Source organism: Macaca mulatta, chromosome 7, assembly GCF_049350105.2.
Source record: "Macaca mulatta isolate MMU2019108-1 chromosome 7, T2T-MMU8v2.0, whole genome shotgun sequence".
NCBI lineage: Eukaryota > Metazoa > Chordata > Mammalia > Primates > Cercopithecidae > Macaca > Macaca mulatta.
Genome location: NC_133412.1, coordinates 131,423,820 through 131,446,056, shown reverse-complemented (window position 1 = coordinate 131,446,056; position 22,237 = coordinate 131,423,820). Strand labels below are relative to the sequence as shown.

Below are 22,237 nucleotides of genomic sequence, written 5' to 3'. Positions count from 1 at the left end.
GGTGGCATGTGCCTGTAGTCCCAGCTGCTCAGGAGGCTGAGGCAGGAGACTTGCTTGAACTCGGGAGGCAGAGGTTGCAGTTAGCCAAGGCCGCAGTGAGCCGAGATTGCACCACCGCACTCCAGCCTGGGCGACAGAGCGAGACTCCATCTCAAAAAACAAAATCCAAAACAAAACAAAAAAAACTTTGGCAAAGTAACTTAAAAATAATCTTTTTAAAATAAGAGTTGTTATCATTCCTGGCAAATAATGGGAATAATCAAGAACAAGGTCCACTCAGCATAAAATGTCTAACATAAGGATACAATATGCTATGGAAAGCTTACCCAAATGAATTTAGCCATCCTAAGAAAATCACTTGTTTAATGTTCTAATTATTGTAATTAAAATGATACCATATACGAAAAAACTCACACAGGAAGAGAAGACCTCCTTCCCCTGTTTGTCTTCTTTGCAATTACTGGAGTTCCAAAATGCTCTGGATTTGTTAATGGAAGCTGGTCAAGTGTCTGTATAAGAAACAGATTAATTAAATCACGTTTTACCTCTAGATCAGTACCTGTAGTTCAATCCAAATAGTCCATCCATGTCACCCTACCTCACTCTCTGCAAAATGTCTCTCTCCTTTCAGACAAAGCGAGGTACGTCTCAATGTTCGCTCGTCACCATCATCAAACACTATAATAAGCACAAGATATCAGAGAATTTATGCACACTAATGAAATAAAAACTTAAAAGCACAGAATGCTATTATTACTATTAATTAGAGCTTAATATTTGTAAGAACCATTATTTTAGTCATTTTTCAAAACCTTTACAATGAGCATACCATGCCATATTTTTCATTCTATAGATAACAAAAACACAGGTTAAATGGCTGCCCACAACTGCTTAAGTATCTCCATCGGCTTTTTTGATAGAACTATCACTACAGAACCACCTTCTTAACTCATTAGCAACCTAGTCAAAGCATAAATATTAAATTAACTGCAATTCTAGGAGAATGAACAAAAACCTGATTTTTTAAAAAGTATGGATTTTTCCACAAAAGTTTAATATTAGAGTACCCCTAACTTCCAGAAACTGACTCCTGGTATTGCTACTGAATTATTTTACTGCTTCTATTTATTTGCATGATAACCTACTACACATGTACTGGCTGCCAAATTCTAAAGTCATAAGATACAAGTTCTTTCTTTTGTTAGAAAAGGATATAAGTAGTTTGTTTAAAAAAATAAAAAAAAAAAAAGATAGGATTTTGCTATTTTACCCAGGTTGGTCTCAAACTCCTGGCCTCAAATGATCCTCCCGCCTAGGCCTAGGAAAGTGCTCAGATTACAGGCATCTGCCACTGTACCCAGCTGAGTAGTTTAGCAATAAAGGTTGAAATAAGGAAACAGAAAGATAAAGTTTTTAGTGCAGGCATGGTGGCTCACCATGGGACCTGTGGTCCCAGCTACTGGAGAGGACATGGTGGAACTATTGCTTGAGCAGGGAGAAACCAAGGCTCAACCACGGTTAGTGAGCCATGATTATGCCACTGGGTGACAGCAAAACCAGATTCTGTCTCAAAAAAAATAAAAACACACAAATATAAAAGGTTTTTTTAAAAAGAAACTTTAGACCAGGTGCGGTGGCTCACGCCTGTAATCCCAGCACTTTGGGAGGCTGAGGTGGGCAGATCACCACGTCAGGACATGGAGACCATCCTGGCTAAGATGGTGAAACCCCGTCTCTACTAAAAATACAAAAAATTAGCCTGGTGTGGTGGCGGGCGCCTGTAGGCCCAGCTACTCGGGAGGCTGAGGCAGGAGAATGGCGTGAACTCAGGAGGCAGAGCTTGCAATGAGCCGAGATTGCGCCACTGCACTCCAGCCTGGGCGACAGAGCAAGACTCTGTCGAAAGAAAGAAAGACAGAAAGACAGAAAGACAAGAAAGAAAGACAGAAAGAAAGACAGAAAGAAAGACAGAAAGACAGAAAGACAGAAAGAAAGAAAGAAAGAAAGAAAGAAAGAAAGAAAGAAAGAAAGAAAGAGAAAGAAAGAAAGAAACTTAAAAAAAAAATCATAATTACATAGCTTTCTCAAATATTTTACTTTTACTACCTTTTTTTTTTTTTGAGCCAGAGTCTCACTGTGTCGCCCAGGCGCGAGTGCAACGATGTGATCTCAGCTCACTGCAAGCTCCGCCTTCCGAGCTCCGCCTTCCGAGCTCACGCCATTCTCCTGCCTCAGACTCCTGAGTAGCTGGGACTACAGGCGCCAGGCACCACGCCCGGCTAACATTTTTGTATTTTTAGTAGAGACCGGGTTTCACCGTGTTGGCCAGGATGGTCTTGATCTCCCGATCTTGTGATCCACCCGCCTCAGCCTCCCAAAGTGCTGGGATTAGAGGCATGAGCCACCGCGCCAGGCCTTTACTACATATTTTAAAAAACCACACTACTTGGCCGGGCATGGTGCCTCACGCCTGTAATCTCAGCACTTTAGGAGGCGGAGGCGGGCGGACCCCCTGAGGTCGGGAGTTGGAGACCTGCCTGACCAACATGGAGAAACCCTGTCTCTATTAAAAATTCAAAATTTGCTGGGTGTAGTGGCACGCGTCTGTAATCTCAGCTACTCCGGAGGCTGAGGCAGGAGAATCGCTTGAACCCGGCAGGCAGCGGTTGCGGTGAGCCTAGATCGCACCATTGCACTCCAGCCTGGAGAACAAGAGCAAAACTTCGTCTAAAAAACAAACACAAAACAATCGTACTACTTGACTATGTTTAAATATTTCAAGGAAATGGGATAAGGAATTTTATAATTTATCCCTAATAGTCTCCTAATCACTAACAATATATTATTTTGATAATTGTATAGGTTTAACTTTTGTGACTGTATTCTGATTTTAGCATCCAACATTTATAAAGTTAAGAATATGCTCTCAGAAGGTAACTCATTGCCCCAGGTTATGAAGAAATAAGATATAATCTTTACTTCAAATACTTAACATCCATATTCATTCAAGAAGAAAGCATATATATGTACCCAAAAACAATTATTAAGATTTAGTACTAAATTTCGCAATTCTAGATACTTTTCCATTCTAACAAAATAAGTTAGTGCTAATAAAAAGAAATTCTACATTACATTCATTTGGTATCTTAGAATCTTTTCGTTGGTTACCTATGAAATTACAATCCTGAATTACTTTCTTTTTCTTTTTTTTTTTTTTTTTGAGACGGAGTCTCGCTCTGTAGCCCAGGCTGGAGTGCAGTGGCCGGATCTCAGCTCACTGCAAGCTCCGCCTCCCGGGTTCACGCCATTCTCCTGCCTCAGCCTCCCGAGTAGCTGGGACTACAGGCGCTGCCACCTCGCCCGGCTATTTTTTGTATTTCTTAGTAGAGACGGGGTTTCACCGTGTTAGCCAGGATGGTCTCGATCTCCTGACCTCGTGATCCGCCCATCTCGGCCTCCCAAAGTGCTGGGATTACAGGCTTGAGCCACCGCGCCCGGCCCTGAATTACTTTCTTAAAAGGTTGTTTTATTAGCAAACACTTTGCCTTCAAATCCTACAATTACCTTTAATGAATACGTTTTTTAAAAGAAAATTATATAAAAGCTTTCAACATGTTAAATACTTATCTACTTCAATCAGTTCTCCCTCTTAGACTACAGATACCTACACTTAGATTCTCTTACATGCAGGAGACAATGTGAAAAAAATTAAAAACTCCTGAAGCACATACTCAAAGAACCACGATTCTAAAAAAGCAGCTGTGCTATACACAATGATCCAGAAATTAATGACTAGCTGCAGGCACAATGACAAGTTAAAACACAACATCCTCCAATGATTACATCACTGATCTGCACTTGAGTAATAGGGTGCCAAATATTTGATATAAAAATTATGATTCATATAGTGTCAAGTCTAACAAATTAACCACTGTTCTCTTAAAATTTTTAAATCATGAAATTATCACAAACCCAACTTAATTCTTGTTAGTATTAGTATCTGTAAGTATAAGATTTCAAAAAGAATAAAACCTGAAAGATTTTCAACTTTTGTAATGCCTACAATACCAAAGATGAAGATACCAGACCCACACACATTTCAATGGAGGTATGAAGAAGGAAAATGTGAATGTAAGACCAACACTCCAAATTTATATAACAAAATATTTTCCATAGCGTTTTATCATTAATCAATGGCAGCCCTAAACCAAAATGTTCTGATGAAAAATTTGAACAATTTCAGCATTTCTTTTTTTTTTTTTGAGACGGAGTCTAGCTCTGTTGCCCAGGCTGGAGTGCAGTGGCCGGATCTCAGCTCACTGCAAGCCCCGCCTCCCGGGTTCACGCCATTCTCCTGCCTCAGCCTCCCGAGTAGCTGGGACTACAGGCGCCCGCCACCTCGCCTGGCTAATTTTTTTTGTATTTTAGTAGAGACGGGGTTTCACCGTGTTAGCCAGGATGGTCTCTCGATCTCCTGACCTCGTGATCCGCCCGTCTCGGCCTCCCAAAGTGCTGGGATTACAGGCTTGAGCCACCACGCCCGGCCAATTTCAGCATTTCAAACAAAATTTTTCAGCAATTTCTGTATTTCAACAATTTAAAATTTTCAGTAATCACTTTGAAATAAAATCAGATTTTTGGAAGGAAAAATTCATTTCACTTAAATACACCTTATCATGGATAGAAATATTTTTTTAAAAAAATTAAAAAAGGGATTTCTCAAAAGGGGATTATGATACAAACAACTATTTTACAGTTTTACATAGGAACCCTCCCAACTTTAAGTGAACAAAAAGAAATAGTGTAAGATTTATTTATTTATTTAGAGACAGAGTCTCACTCTGTTGCCCAGGCTGGAGTGTAGTGGCGTGATCTTGGCTCACCGTAACCTCCACCTCCCAAGTTCAAGTGATTCTCGTGCCTCAGCCTCCCAAGTAGCTTGGATTACAGGTGCACATCACCAGGCCCGGCTAACTTCTGGATTTTTAGTAAAGACAGGGTTTCACCATGTTGACCGAGGTCTTGAACTCCTGGCCTCAAGTGTTCCGCCCACCTTGGCCTTCCAAAGTGCTGGGATTACAGGTATGAGCCACTGCACCCAGACTAAGATTTTTTTAATTCACAAAATTATACAAATATATGTTTTTGAGTACTTTATAAATTTGTTAAATAATGTAATTTTTCAAGATTTTCTGAAACACAAACAGAAAACTCAACAATAGGGGGGTGTGATGGCTCACACTTGTAATTCTGGTGCTTTGGGAGGTCAAGGCAGGAGAATCCCTTGAGTCCAGGAGTTGGAGACCAGCCTGGCTAACACAGTGAGACTCCGTCTTTACAAAAAAAAAATTAAAAATTAGCTGGGTGTGGTGGCATGTGTGTGCAGTTCTAACTACTCGAGTGGCTGAGATCACTTGATTCCAAGAGTTCAGGAATGCAGGGAGCTATGATTGCCACTGCAGTCCAGCCTGGGCAACAAAGGGAGACCCTGTTTCTATATTCCTATATTTTTTATAAAACAAACATTATGAACTTATTAATCATGACATCCCTGATTATCAAAACCATGAAGAAGCTCTATCTAAAATAAACTTCCTCTCTTAACTTGCATGTTAGAATTATCATCTAAAAGAACACAACATTTGTAGGCACTGAAGAGTATCATTTTTCTAAGAGTGAAATAATTAATGTTGTATATAGCAAGTCTAGCTTATTTTTAGTTGTCTTCTACAGCATGCTAAGATGAAAAAAAGTCAGACTACAAGGATTTAATAATTCTATGAAATGTCTTATATTTGCCAAAAATGGCTTTTGAATAGATTGTTCATTGAGTCTAGCAGAACACACATATAACCAAAAGTGGTATCTCTGTTATTATGTTAGGTATTTTGACAGTTAATTTTAGATGTGAACTTGACTGAATTAAGAAAACCTAGAGAAGTGGTAAAGCAATTACTTCTGGGTGTGCCAGAGGAAACTGGCACGTGTGTCAGTGAACCAAGTGGGAAGATTCACTCTCGATGTGGGCAAGTACCATCCAACTGGCCGGGGGCCCAGACAGAACAAAAAATGAGAGAAAGGGATTTCCTCTCTCCTGGAGCTGGGATACTCTTCTCCTCCTGCCCTTGGACATCAGAACTCCAAGCTCTTTGGCTTTGGGACTCTGCACCTTACACCAGCATTTCCTCAGATTCTCAAGGCTTTGGCCTGGGATTGAGAATTATATCCTCAGCTTCCCTGGTTCTCCAGCTTACAGACAGCCTGTCATGGTCATTCTCAGCCTTCATAATATCATGAGCAAATTTCTCTAACACTGGGGTATGCGACCCCCAGGCCACAAACCCATACCAGACCATGGCCTGTTGGTAACCGGACCGCACAGCAGGTGAGTGGTACGCAAGCAAGCATTACCACCTGAGCTCCACCTCCTGTCAGATCAGCAGCAGCATTAGAATCTCATAGGAATGCAAACCCTTGTGAACTGCACCAACAAGGGATCTACCAATAGGTTGTGCATTCCTTATGAGACGCTAATGCCTGATGATCTAAAGTGGAAGAGTTTCATCCTGAAACCATCCCCCAGCACGCCCATCCATGGAAAAACTGTCTTTCACGAAACCGGTCCCTGGTGCTAAAAAGGTTGGGACTTCTAAGAAATCCCCTCTCATATCAATCTATCTATCTATCATCTATCTATATCTTACTGGCTCTCTAGAGAATCCTAATAGGGATTAAAATATTAAAATCTATTAAGAGGAAAATGACAAAGCTGAGAATTTCACGGTAACACCAACCATACTAAACACAATAGACAAAATAATGCCAATGCAAACACACACACAAATCCTAACCCTAATCAGCTAGAATTCAAATGAAAGGATCTGATCAACTACTAAATACAAAAGACTCATTTCCCTGTTATCACAGCACTGATACTGAAAGATAGTAAAATAATAACAGTAAATTAATTTTATCTAAAATATAATTGGCTATCACTTATTAAGCTTTTACCATGTCCTAATCCTCACAACAGCCTCTGCAAAGTAGGAACCACTATCCTCCTTTTATAGATAAAGAAACTGAGAATCAGAAAGTTAACTGATGAGCTACATTTTAGTTAAGGGGGTATCAAAAGACATAATAGGCATGAAACAGAAGTATAAAATGAAGTCAGAGAAGGAAGTAATGAATTCTGTCTTTGGAAAATTAAGTATCATTATTGTTATATCAGGGTACAGCAGTTATGATTAACAAAATTATAGAATTCTTCACATAATGGAGTAAATTACTTGAACCCTAGAGGTGGAGGTTGCAGTGAGCCAAGATCATGCCACTGCACTCCAGCCTGGGGGACAGAGCAAGACTCTCATCTAAAAATAAATAAATAAAAATAATGGGCAAAGGACCTGAATAGACATTTCTCAAAAGCAGATATACCAATGGCCCAGAGGTATGTGAAGAAGTGTTCAACATCAGTAATAATCATCAGGGAAATGCAAATACAAACTACAAAGAGATTTCACCTCACACCTGCTAGAATGGCTATTATCAAGAAGATAAAAGGTTACAGGCAATGGCAAGGATATGGAGAAAAGGGAATCCTTGCCCACCATTGGTGGGAAAGTAAATTAGTATAGCCATCATGGAAAATAGCATAGAAGTTCCTCAAAAAACTAAAAATAGAACTACCAGGCCGGGCGCGGTGGCTCAAGCCTGTAATCCCAGCACTTTGGGAGGCCGAGACGGGCGGATCACGAGGTCAGGAGATCGAGACCATCCTGGCTAACACAATGAAACCCCGTCTCCACTAAAAATACAAAAAAATTAGCCGGGCGTGGTGGCGGCGCCTGTAGTCCCAGCTACTCGGGAGGCTGAGGCAGGAGAATGGCGGGAACCCGGGAGGTGGAGCTTGCAGTGAGCCGAGATCGCGCCACTGCACTCCAGCCTGGGCAACAGAGTGAGACTCCGCCTCAAAAAAAAAAAAAAAAAAAAAAAAAAAAAAGAACTACCAAATGATCCAGCAATTCCATTCCTGGGTATATAACCGAAGAATGAAACTAGTATGTCAGAGATGTATCTGTACTCCCAAGTTTATTGCAGCACTATTCACAATAGCCAAGATATTGGATCAATTTAAGTCTCTATGAGCAGATGAATGTATAAAGAAAATGTGATATAACATATATACACAATGAAATACTATTCAGCTTTTAAAAAGAAGGAAATCGTGACATTTGTAACAACATGGTTGAACCTGGGGGACATTATGCCAAGTGAAATAAGCCAGGCACAGGAGGACAAATACCATATGATCTCACTTAAAAAGTCAAACTCTTATTAGAGAGTAGAATGTTGGTTATCAGGGGTGGGGGCAGCTTGGTTGGGGAGGTGGGGGTGAGGGATTGGGTAAACATTGGTTAAATGATACAAAATTTCAGTTAGAAGGAATAAGTTCAAGAGCTCCATTGTACAACATGGTGGTTTTAGCCAATAACAATGTATTGCGTACTTGAAAATTGCTAAGAGTATATTTTGAGTGTTCTTACCACGCACAAAAAATAAGCCTGTGAAGTGATCCACCTGTTAATTAGCTTGCTTAGCCATTCCACAATGTATACATATTTCAAAACATGTTGCATAATATAAATACATATTATTGATATTAAATAATTTTTTTTTGAGATGGAGTCTTGCTCTGTCACCCAGGCTGGAGAGCAGTGGTGCCATCTCGGCTCACTGCAAGCTCCACCTCCCAGGTTCAAATGGTTCTCCTGCCTCAGTCTCCCAAGTAGCTGGGATTACAGGCATGAGCCACCATGCCCAGCTAATTCTAGTAGAGATGGAGTTTCACCATGTTGGCCATGCTGGTCTCAAACTCCTGACCTCAAGTGATCCACCTGTCTTGGCCTCCCAAAGTGCTGGGATTACAGGCGTTCAGAGAGCCACCACACCCAGCCCTTCGCCAATTTTCTAAATCGGGTTGTTTTCTTGCTATTGAGCTGTTTAAGTTCCTTATAAATTTTGGATATGAACCCCTTATCAAATACAAAGTTTGCAAGTATTTTTTCAAATTCCGAAGGTTGTCTCTTCACTCTCTTCATTGTTTCTTTTGCTGCGTAGAAGCTATTTAGTTTGATGTAATCCCAGTTGTCTAATTTTGCTTTTGGGGTCATTAAAAAAAAAAAAAAAAGTCAATGCCCAGGCCAATGTCATAAAAAATTTTCCTCTACGTTTTCCTCTAGTGGTTTGACAATTTCAGGTCTTAAGTCTTTGATACACTTAGAGTTAGTTTTTGTATATGGGGTAAGATGAGGGTCTACTTCCATTCTTCTATATGTAGATATCCAATTTTCCCAACACTATTTATGAAGACACTGTCCTTTCCCCAGTATGTGCTCCCAGCACCCTAGTCAAAGATCAAATGACCATAAATAGGTGGATTTATTTCTGGGGTATCTATTCTGTTCCACTGGTCTATGTGTCTGTTTTTATTGCCAGTATCATGATGTTTTGATTACTATAGCTTTGTAGTATATTTGGAAATTAGGTGGTATGTCTCCAGTTTTGTTCTTCTTGATCAAGATTGCTTTAGCTTCAATAGTTCTGTTATTTATAGAATCATCTGTGATAACTACAGAAGTCCCTCAGCAGCTAAGGTAAAAAAAAAAAAAAAAAAAAAAACTCCAGGAATCTGTAAATTTAAGAAATTAACACTCAAATACATAATTACATTAAGAAAATATCATGAGAGAACTAAGTCTTAGGGAAGGCCATTTAAAAAAGGAATTAAAGCTTATCATAGGACTAAACACATTGTTCTTGCTTACTACTTTTTTTTTTTTTTTTTTTTTTTTTTTGATACGGAGTCTCGTTCTGTCGCCCAGGCTGGAGTGCAGTGGCGCCATCTCAGCTCACTGCAAGCTCTGCCTCCCGGGTTTATGCCATTCTCCTGCCTCAGCCTCCCGAGTAGCTGGGACTACAGGCGCCCGCCACCACACCCGGCTATTTTTTTGAATTTTTTTAGTAGAGACGGGGTTTCACCGTGTTAGCCGGATGGTCTCGATCTCCTGACCTCGTGATCTGCCCGTCTCGGCCTCCCAAAGTGCTGGGATTACATGCTTGAGCCACCGCGCCTAGCCACCACTTTATTTCTTAACGAATAATCTAGTCAGAATAGCCACCTGGGTTTGAAAACATTTTGTGGTTGATTTTGATTATAACATTTGTCATAAGCAAGTCTGACTACATTAAAAACCTTATAAACCTGCAGGACATTCTACAAAATTTAATTAATTCACCAGTTGATTCTAAACCTCCTCTACTCAATATTAACTAGAACTTACACAAAATCTGATATAACCAATGTTCAAAACAGTAACTACAAAGTACAAAATAATCTGAATCTTAAGCATTTCTTGTTACAAAAACATATTAATATAGATGATAGATTTTAGTGCTAAACTTGATAAATGATGTGTGTGTGTACATTTTCAAAGTTAATTACTAGAATTACTGAAATTTTTATCCTTTACCTTTTCCTTGTTTTTCAAGTATATGTTTTCATATTACAAAAAGGCAAAATATAGAGTACCTTCAAAATGTTTTACTGACAGTTGTATTCACCAGGAGTTAGTGGCAACATTTAACTGGACATATTAATTCCTCTTTTCTTTTTTTTTGAGACGGAGTCTCGCTCTGTCACCCAGGCTGGAGTGCAGTGGCCGGATCTCAGCTCACTGCAAGCTCCGCCTCCCGGGTTTACGCCATTCTCCTGCCTCAGCCTCCCGAGTAGCTGGGACTACAGGCGCCCACCACGTCACCCGGCTAGTTTTTTGTATTTTTTAGTAGAGACGGGGTTTCACCGTGTTAGCCAGGATGGTCTCGATTTCCTGACTTCGTGATCCACCCGTCTCAGCCTCCCAAAGTGCTGGGATTACAGGCTTAAGCCACCGCCCCCGGCCTCCTTTTTTCTTTAAACATAACTAGAGATTTGGGCTCTAACCAGCCCAAATCTCTCATAGAGCCCATTCATCTGCTCATATCTTGGCTCAATTTGACACCTTTTGAATGACTGAACAGGTAACACACTTCCATATATTACAGATTCCTTATCTTTAATGGCAAGGATAAGAACTATCAATGAATAAACTATGGTAGGAATGGTAAGAAGAGGAAATATTTCTATTGCTCAAAAACAAAAACAAAAAATCCCTTTGAGTTGGTGCTGTTTACTGTTCAACATTAAAGGGGAAGCCGGGAGCAGTGGTTCACACCTGTAATCCCAACACTTTGGGAGGCTAAGGCGGTAAGATTGCTTGAGCCCAGGAATTCGGGGCTGCGGGGAGCTATGATAGTGCTACTGAACAAAAGCAACAGAGCAACACCTGCCTCTAAAACAAACAAACACAAACAAACCAAAGAAATAAACCATCAGAGGGTAAGATATTACCAGATATTTTAAAAACTGAGTCATACTATATCCATAATCTCTTTCAAAATTGGTTAATCAAGTTTAACAGAAGGGAAATTGATACCCATATTATGTAAGAAGCAGTTGCTATCGCTGACTCTAATGATAACTTTAGATCACTAATGATCATAACTCCTATTTGATCCAAACCAGCAATGTGGTATCCTCTTGTTTTATTTTTAATAATCTGACATAATTTCTGGTATCTCATGAAACCAAAAAGGTAATGGAGGTCATAAACACTTTGAATAATTTTCTGATTATACCCACATAATACTTTGCTAGGAACTAGAAATCAAGAAAAATTCCAGAAAAGAGCAATTAAACCCAATAGGTAGTGGATACTCACTGAAAGAAAAATACAGGATGTTCATGAGCCAAGAGGTTTACATTTCATTTTACTGTTTTTTTAAATCAACTGATAACTTAGGTCATTATACTCTGATCATTCTTTATGTGATCCACTTCCTTCAATATCTAAATGTTCTTCATAGCAGTGCTATCTTGAGTTTTCTCAATGGAACAGTACCTTTCAAAATCTTTTTATGAATTTCCTTCATGCATGTAACTGCAAAAATCTTTAATATTTTGAATTTGTCTCCCAAATAAATCTGCTTTTCCCTGTTTTTATAAGTGTGAACTACCTGCATCAGAATCACTGACATGCTTACTAAAACATTCTTGTATTGCCAACCCCAGGCCTACTATTTAGAGAGGCTTGGCGTCCTCAAATCCTCATTTTTCTAAGCAAGCACCAAGTGATTCTTATGTACACTAATGCTTGATACCTCAATTATATGCAATTAAGATTCTAAAGCTCTTTGAGAACAAGAATTATACAATTTCTTCTGTAATTATCCAACACAGAAAATCACCATAGAGAATGCTTAGTAGTGACTAGTTTTTAGAAACACTAAAATGCTACTCATGTAGAGGACAAAGGTTGCTATTCATAATTGAATAACTACTCTGGGATAAAGAAACCCAAAATGAGAAAACTTGAAAAGTAACCCTTCTGTAGAGCATATGCATTTTATCAGTAAAGCTTCATAAGTAACGTGACTACAACCTTTATAGTGAGTACAATATAATATGCAATATTAGTATTCGAATATCCATCATATATTTTCCAGTGATTCTACACACACCTGTAATTTTTATCAGGTCTTAGTTTAATACAGCAAAGGTATATTTACTTAATCTCTAAGAGTTAACATTAAGTTTAGTTTTTATTTGTTTTGAGATAGTTTTGCTCTTGTTGCCCAGGCTGGAGTACAATGGGATGATCTAGGCTTACTGCAACCTCTGCCTCCCAGATTCAAGCGATTCTCCCGCCTCAGCCTCATGAGTAGCTGGGATTACAGACGCCTGCCACCACACCCAGCTAATTTTTGTATTTTTAGTAGAGACAAGGTTTCCCCATGTTGGCCAGGCTGGTCTCGAACTTTTGACCTCAAGTGATCCACCCACCTCGCCCCCACAAAGTGCTGGGATTACAGGTGTGAGCCACCACATTCGGCCACTTAGTTTTTAAATATTTAACAAATATCAATAGCCACAACTAAGCTTCCTAAAAATATGTAGTTCAGAATAGCACCACTGTGAACCAACACTAAATTCTAGCAAGTACAGGAAGAATAAAAGAGGTTCGAAAAAAGTAGTTACACATAGCAAACTGGTACTACTAATAGAAGGCACAGGGTAAGACGGAGACATTTTTAACCAAAGCATAGTTCTTCACAACAATGAGCATCAACTGGAATGATTTTTACCCAAAGCAACAAATCAAGTAAACTAAAAGTAAACCTAAATGGTCATTTCTTTTATTTCTACAAGAAAACCACAAAATAATTATACCTCTTAAACGAAGAAATAAGTATAAAAACCAACAATGCTATAGATTGGATGTCATCCACAGGACTGTGTAGTTTGAAAGTACGGAGAGGAGATTTGAAAATGTTACCTAATGCTATTCTCATCAACATAATGACAGCAACTATTTAAGTACTACTTTTAGGTTTTAACTTACACGTATTATGACACTTGTTGCTTCTTACTATTAATACAATAAAGTTATCTAAAGCCAGTATAAGATTATGAATGGAATGTTAAGAATGCATTCATATTAGGAACATCTATATCTTTCTTGAAAGCTGCTTTTTATTTTTTTTTTGAGAACGAGTCTCACTCTGTCACCCGCACTGGAGTGCAGTCGCACTATCTGGGCTGACTGCAACCTCTGCCTCCTAGGCTCAAGCGATTCTCATGCCTCGGCCTCCTGAGTAGCTGGGATTACAGGAATGCGCCATTACCACCCGGCTAATTTGTGTATTTTTAGTAGAGACGGGGTTTCACCATGTTGGCCAGGCTGGTCTTGAACTTCTGACCTCAAGTGATCCACCTGCCTCAGCCTTCCAAAGTGCTAGGATTACAGGCATGAGCCACCGTATCCGACCTTGAAAGCTGTTAATATGAGCACCCACACTGTGTCAAAAATCAAAAACTAAGTTATAATCACCTATTCTTGAATCTACTGTGGTCAGGATTTTTTAAATCTGTAAATTGTCTGGCAACATCTACATTACCCTTATATAACATATGTAGCAATACAATAAAGATCACAACTATGGAATTTTAATTGTAATTATAGAAAAAGTGATCACAATAATGTGATCTAACCTTCTTGAAGAGAAACATTAAAATAACCTAAAATAGAAGTACATTCTTGGATGAAATAGACACAAGTGGCCAAGCTACTGTAAGAGATAATTATTTTTGTTACCTACAGGACATTCTTAGAATTTTAGCCAGCTATATCCAGTAAACTGATAGGAAATAATACATATTTCTCCACCAACACAATGATTTGGTCTATCCACAAAACACAGATACATGCAAAGTCCAAATCAAATCTATGTGTTAAATGTGTTAAATTACTTAATTACTTACCCACGGTATACCAACTAGCATCTGTCAACTTGCTGATAATAGCTTCCTGAAAAGATCCATCAGATGTCCTTGTTTCAACAATAGCTCCAACCTAAAACGTGAAATCCAAATTTCCTTACCAAATTTAAACAAATAAACCAAATCACTTCCACCAACTCTATTATCTAGGTAAGAAAAATAAATACCATCCTTATGATAATTCTATCTTACACTGTCTTAGATCTTTATCATTCATAGTACTTATCTATGTATTATGCAATTTGAGCCCCAAAACACTTTGACACAATTTAGGTAGCTATCATTACCCCTACTTTACACATGGAAAATTGCAGTTCAGAAAGAGAAAATAATTTGCAGAGTCCAGCATGACAGCCCAGTCTCTTAAATCTTACTTTAGAGTTCTTCCACTATATCACACTGACTTCAAGAAAATTAAATAGAAGAACTGTAAAATTATAAGACCACCAAAATAGCATCAATTTTCTTTCACAGAAATATGAATATTGGATTCAGCATTTGTATTTAAGGAACCTTTTAGATAAAGGTTCACCTGGAGAGATAGGGATGGACCAGTTGACCTTCTTTCAGTTTCCAGACCTTTGTATATCAGATATTAACCAAAATGGTACTCTGATATAACAGATTTATTACATAAACAAATGGCCAGAAATGGCTGGAAAACATAATCTAGGTATTCATTAAATTGAATTAGGAAGTGAATATAGCTTGCTTGGTAAATTAGAACAACCGAAGATTGACGGTTATGATACTCAACTTAGAAGGCTAAACATCACCTCAGATACAGCAACAATTTGAAAAACAAAGCCAGGTATCCAGTTCAAGAATTCAAAACAGAAAGGTAGGTGAAAAACTTAACATGTTTATATATATTAAATTACCCTTCTAAAAGATGTTTAGTGTTCTAAAACTTAGAATACAGCCATTGCAAATCATAATTTATACTAATTATATTTAAACCCTTCATATGTATTGTTTTCTGATTAACATTCTCATAAATGTTAAGTCTATGTAGAAATGTAAATTCAGTAAATACGGTATAAATCTATGATTATTTTAGATTTTAAACTGTATAACATACATACTCTTAAAGGACCCTTTACTTGGTCATCTTGTACCAATTGCGTGGTATTGTCCTGTTTCAGGAGTACCTGAAAAACATTTTGCACGATAATTTGCATATTACTTTTAAAACAAATACATTTACAGTAACACTGTAACAATAATGTCTTTATGCTTTCTTAGCATGCTGTGGTGACCTCTGCTATAATACTTACTACATTCTCTTATTAACTGTGAGCTCCTTGAGGGCTGAGTCCTCCCTTCATTGCTATATCCCCAACAGTTAGCAAGTGTCAATGCATATTACCAGCACTCAATAACTGTTTACTGAATGAACTATATAATAATCTGTAGTGATTACTGTAAAAAAAAAAACTGCCTTTATTGCTTTTTATCAACAAGTCATAAAAGGTTCTGACTGTCACCAAGTACACAAAGAAAAAAAAAACAGTATCAAACTGTATTGCCTATATGAAAGGTAAACAAATTAAAACCACAACTCTGATCCTTTATAAAGTGAAGCTAAACAATAATCATAATATGCAATGATACAAACAAGTGCTCCCTTCTACTACACATCTAAATACACAGAGTAACCATCCATAATAGATGGCTGGTTACTATGGTCCAAATAAGATGGTCCAAATAAATTCAGAATCTAGGTAATGCATGATAAGACCTCCTAAAACAATCGTTGTATTAATTTTAAGTAAATAAGAACACACACACAATACTAATACCAAATTTGAATTGTTAAAGAATCCCAAATAAATATAGAGTAATCAAATCCTATATAGCTGACATGATAAAAACACTATATGAAACAAAAAGAAATGAATGTCAATTGACATCCTATCCTAATAATACTTGAAGGTTCATCAAGAAAATTGATACATAAGTTTTATAATAATCATAGATACATCTATTTACCCTACAAATCACACTCCTCTAGTCAATGTTTCTCAAACTTTTTTTTTCCCCCCCAGACAGGGTCTCAACCTCCACTTCCCCAGCTCAAGCAATTCTCATGCCTCAGCCTCCCACGTAGCTGGGATTACAGGCATGTACCACCATGTCTGGCTAATTTTTTGCATTTTTACTAGAGACGGGGTTTCAACATTTTGGCCAGGTGGGTCTCAAACTTCTGGCCTCAAGTGATCTGCCCACTCTGACTTCCCAAAGTGCTGGGATTACAAGCATGACCCACCGTGCCCAGCCTGATTCTTAAACTTTTAACATGCATCAGAAATATTTAAAGGGCTTATTAAAATACAATTACTGGATCTTACCCCCAGAGTTTCTGATGAAGTAGATCTGGGGTGGGGAAAATTTGCATTTGGAACAAGTTCCCAAGTAAGGCTGATGCTACTGGTCTGGGGCCACACTTTAGGAATCACTGCTCTAGTTCATTGATTCATTCAACAAATTTTGAGTGTCCACTATGTATCAGGCACTACTCTATGTGTTGGGCATAGAACAAGTCAGACGTTTCCTCCTTTTATGGTGCTTAATTCTGGTAGGAAAACATCAGATATATAAGTGAATAAAGCAAACTGCAATATAGCATGATCCAATACCAATGACAATAATTTTACGACTGGCACAGTAAAAAAAATCTGGAAGACCACATCAAATCTCTTTGGAGTCATATCAAAAAGGACTTTCACAGTGTTCCACACCACTATAGGATGACTAGTTAACAATGCTATATTACATGGTTTCAAATGGCTAAGAGGAGGATACTGAATATTCCCAACACAAATAAATGAAAAATGTTTCAGATGATGGATATGCAAATTATTTTGATTTAATCACCACATATTATATGTATCAAAACATGACTATGTAGCCAATGAATATGTGAAATTATTAATCAACTTCAATAAAATTTTTTAAGACTTCATGAACTATGTTATATGCCTCTATAATGTTAAAAATGTTTATAATAAGCATAGATTACTTTTGTATTTCATATAAAGTAATAAAGACTATTAAAAATATATTCATATAAGAAAATGACTGGCAGGAATCACCAAAAAAAGTTATTTCTGAGTAAAAGCATCTTTAAAAAAAATTTTTTTTTTGAGACAGGGTCTTGCCCTGTCATGTGGCCTGCAGTGCAGTGGCACAATCACAGTTCACTACAGTCTTGACCTTCCAGGCTCAAGCAATTCTCTCACCTCTGCCTCCAGAGTAGCTGGGACCACAGGTGCCTGTCACCACACTTGGCTAATTTTTTAATTTTTTTTTTCTGGACAGATCAGGTCTCACTATGTTGTCCAGGCTGGTCTTGAATTCCTTGGCTCAAGCAATCCCCCCACTCAGGCTCCCCAAGTGCTGGGACTGCAGGTGTGAGCCACCTTGCACAGTCAAAAATATATATATATTTTTTTAGTCAACCTCTCTCTGTCACCCAGGCTGGAGTGCAGTGGAGCGATTTCGGCTCACTGCAACCTCCACCTCCTGGGTTCAAGCGATTCTCCTGCCTCAGCCGCCCGAGTAGCTGGGACTACAGATGTGCACGCCAGGTTAATTTTTTTATATTTTGGAGATGGAGTCTCGCTCTGTTGCCCAGGCTGGAATGCAATGGCATAACCTTGGCTCACTGCAACCTCCGCCTCCCGGGTTCAAGCAATTCTCCTGTCTCAGCCTCCTGAGTAGCTGGGATTACAGGTGCCCGCCACCACACCCAGCTAATTTTTGTATTTTTCGTAGAGACGGGATTTCACCATGTTGGTCAGGCTGGTCTCAAACTCCTGACCTCAGGTGATCCACCCGCCTCAGTGTCCCAAAGTGCTGGGATTACAGGCATAAGCCACTATGCCCAGCCCCAAAATAAACTTTTTTAATGCTTTTTTACACTGTCTTGAAAACATAATTCCTGTTGTTATTTATATTGTCTTAAACACTGAAATTGTCTCTACCTGAACATTAAATGAGGGGAGAAAATAGATTACAGTCCAAGTATGCCACCACAAATAGTTAAGATCCAAATGACAGGAAATATCATGAGCATGGTATTTTGATGGTAGCATTTTGGAATAATTTCTCCTTCTGAGTTATTTCTTGAATTTTGATGTGCTTTTTTCCTGTAAGTACAGTATATAAAGGGCATATAATGACTGAATAAAATGCTGATTTGCAGTCTTTCTCTCCTCAAATTTCTTCAATCTACAGCTAATAAAACTATTGCATAAAAACAAATATTACCTTAACTTTCACCAGCCTTTTCACAGTCTTAATTTTTGCCTCACAGAAGGCACCCCGGTACTTGGCACTGACATCAGTTCCCACTGTCAGGTAGGCAGGCTCATCCGCCGCCTGGTGAAAGGAACATAAACTGTGAATGTCATTACTATGCCTCCCTGCTCTAACTTCAAGTCTCATTAAAAGGTTGTGTTTGAAGCATGAAAAATAACAAAATGATTTGCTTATTAATATCACTGAAAATTTGAAAAATACCCGAAAGCAAACACTTGATGAGCAACCTTTCATTTTATAGACTGATGTCCTGATACGATAAAATGTTTTAAAGTTGTAATTCAAAATTATCAGTGAGTAAATATAATGTTTTTTTTTCCAGATACAAAATTTTTCAAAAATTCTATTTATATAAGCAGAAAAATAAAAAAATCAGAAAAAATATTTCATATTACACATATCATAAAACTAAGTTATTCATTTAGAGCTTCCTGAAATTTTGCAAATTAAAATAAATATTGCTACTAACATTAACACTAACAATATATAATTGTTTATTGACAAAGGTACATAAAGGTAACATCTTTTCATAAGGAGAGTATCAATTTGGAAAATTCATTTGCTAAAACCTGCATTTGAAAGGTTTTAAGTCTGAATTCAGCTGATGAATGCAGATATGAACCGATGGTTCAAGATCTGTAGACGTACCTAGTTTACCACACTGATCTTCCTAGTATAAAAAAACAAGCGTTACTAAGAAACATCTACTTTCAGCAAATGGACATGACCAGAATGATACATAGAATGATGCAAGAAATTTCACTCTACCATTCATTTTAATCTTTACAGTAACAGGATGATTGCTATCTCAATCTGTCATTTTACCTTTTTTTTTTTCAGAAGTTAAAGTGTATCCATACAAGTTCAACTTAACATTGTTAAGTGCAAAGTTAACAGTGTACACTTTGGAGATAACGTTTTTAAGTAGAAAATGATTTTTTGTTTTCTAATAAGTTTTCCCAAGTAATATTAAAGAATGTTAAATATGTCATTTACTTGGAGAAAATAGAAAACCATGAGAAAGTTTGGGAAAATGCTATATTTCAGAGCTTAATATACTGAAACAGTAAATAAGACAGGAATTGGCTACCTTTTAAGAACGTTTACAAAAAATACAAATTGAATAGGAATGCTTTTGGCAAATAAAAATCTGACCTGAAACATTCAATGGCCACAGCATTCAAGAATGCTATATGAGATCCTTTCCCTTTAACCATCCACATATTGATATTTGCAGTCATCCTCAGTAGAATATGTATCTTTTTAGAATAAGTATATGTTTTAAAATATTTACTGGAAAGATTTAACTGAAACTATTATTATAGTTCAACTTCAAATATTTTAGCCACATAAGTTCACTTTACACACAGAAGAAATGACACCTTCTTTACTTAATTACTTAATCCACGTACTCTTTCTTTTACAAAATCGCATTGGCACTGAGGAAGAAAAAAATTTTCGAAAAATCCCCCAAAGAACCAAAGCAGGACAAAAGCTTTACTTCTGCAAAGGTTGCTGCCAACACAGGAAGTGTTTAAAAATACTATCCGAATGGACAACAATTGAAAGGCTGCACCAGCCTTTCCAAAGTACTGCCACAGAGAGGGCCCAAACTCCGCATTTAGACACACAGATCATTTCTCACCCATTCAACACATCCTCCTATGCCGAAACTGCTGATCAGTAGGAACATCAATTTTGAGGAGCAAAACAAATGACATTCCACGGCACTAGCCTTACGACTGGCAGTGTCCAAGGCGCGAGGATCGGGGCAGCGTTGACTCCACTTACCTTCATTTTTGTTGGTGATCTGTGGGGTTCCAGCTCAGCGAGCTATCGTCGCAGTCGCTAGAACTACGGGGAGGGGGAAAGAGGCACAGACAGAATCAGTCAACTGCGGGGAGCGACCAAGGGAAAGAAAGTAAACAAACGCCAGCGGGGAGGGGCAGAATCCTCACCAGCCAAGGAACAAGACCCCTTCTGAGGGCAGCCAGGATGCAGGAGCGGAGGGGGCAACGAGAACCCCACGCGCGCCAAAGGGCAGCCCGTTCCGCCCCGGAGCTTGCCAGAGGCCCACCGCGCCCCCGCCTCGCTGGCCACTTTGACCCGGAATGCTGAACTCGGAGCCCCAGGACAGATAGCTCCGGAAAAGGGCAGGGCGCCGTTCGGGCTTCCCCAGGTCCCCCGCGGAGGCGACCGCCGAGCCTCCGCACCGCTGTCCCCTGGATACCCCGACTTCGGCCCGCGCCCCGCCTCCGCTGCTCGGCCCCCTCGGCCCGCCCCGGGCCCGCGGTGGCGGCAGCGGAGTGTCACGGCGCCATTGCTCTCCTTCCTTTGCTCTGCACCATATCAGGAAGGAGAAGCGCTCCTTCACCCAAAGGGGCAGGGGCCGCGGCCTTCAGCCGGGAGCCGCCAGAGCCCCGGGAGACCCGCGCGGGGGAGGGGGCGGGGGACTGAGGGGAGGAGGAGGGGAGGTGGCCCGGACAGGGTGTGGGAGGGGAGGGGAGCCGCACCGCAGCAGCCGCTGCCTCCTCCCAGCGCCCGCCTCAACTTTTTGTACAGCCCAGAGACGTATCAGCTCGCAGCCCCTCGAGTCCTGCCACGGACTCCGCAGAGGTGGACGCGCCGCGGAGTTGGGGAACGGCTCCCCCAAGCAGCCCGCTCCTCACGGCGCGGAAGCAAACTTAGCGGCGCGGCCAGCCCCACAGCCATTTTCCCGGGAACCCGGGGAAGCGGACGAGGCGGCTGCAGCTGCGGCGGCGGTTCCTGCAGTTGCTGCCGCTGCTCCATGGCTGGCCCCTTCTCTTGCGCTCGCCGCGCCACTTGCCTAGCATCCCTCTCCCCACCTCCGAAGCTTCCAACTGCACCGGGACCCCGGGCAGCAGCAGCTGCTGCCACTGCCGCTTCATCCATTCAGTATCCCCCGATTCCCCTCTCCCCGCCTACCAACTGCGGGTGAAGTGCGCACTGTCAGCTCCAGAGTCCTCCTCCCCTCTGACCTCCGTGGGCCCCCGTCCGGGCAGCACCACTCCCAACCGCGGCTGCAGTTCCTGCGCCCGGTTCCCCACTCGCCCCGATTTACTGCCACAATCCACCGAATAACAAGCTGTTGAGCAGACTCGCTTCTACACGAACTCCTATTGGCTGTTCATGACGCCGAAGAGCTTCGGATAGGACCTCGCTACCTGCCGTCCTCATTGGATGTAGCTCTGAAACTTCATGGATTGGTGCGAAAAACAGCAGGTAGGACATCTTCCACTTATGATTGGCTTTTTCCGAAGACCAACGTTATTGGAGAGTTGGTTATTGAGTAAGCAAGTCTTGAGAAATGATTGGTAGAGACGACTCCGGATGTGCTTGACTGGGCACTGATTGGTGAATTGAGGGGTCAGGAAGAGCAGTTCGGCACGAGGATTGGCGGCGGAGTGTCCCATGGAAACGGAACCCAGAATTGCAGCCAGGGGCTTGCACGGGGGC

At 40.0% G+C, this 22,237-nt stretch overlaps 1 protein-coding gene across 3 annotated transcripts in view; it reads right to left on the bottom strand.

Annotated features, from left to right (window-relative positions):
* Positions 1–21,881, bottom strand: part of ARID4A (AT-rich interaction domain 4A) — a 75,942-nt gene extending 54,061 nt beyond the window's left edge. For 2 of the 3 annotated variants that reach the window (XM_015143782.3, XM_015143784.3), the window contains exons 1-7: positions 21,707–21,881; positions 20,552–20,614; positions 18,710–18,820; positions 15,523–15,588; positions 14,420–14,510; positions 599–678; positions 415–509 (exon numbers count right to left, since the gene is read on the bottom strand). In XM_015143782.3, the coding sequence (XP_014999268.2) occupies positions 415–509; positions 599–678; positions 14,420–14,510; positions 15,523–15,588; positions 18,710–18,820; positions 20,552–20,557 (449 nt within the window). In that variant the 5' untranslated portion in view covers positions 20,558–20,614; positions 21,707–21,881. Of the gene's footprint in view, positions 1–414; positions 510–598; positions 679–14,419; positions 14,511–15,522; positions 15,589–18,709; positions 18,821–20,551; positions 20,615–20,718; positions 21,216–21,706 lie in introns of those variants that run through there. The other variant, XM_015143783.3, reaches the window with a different exon arrangement.
* Between the last annotated feature and the right edge of the window lie 356 nt (positions 21,882–22,237).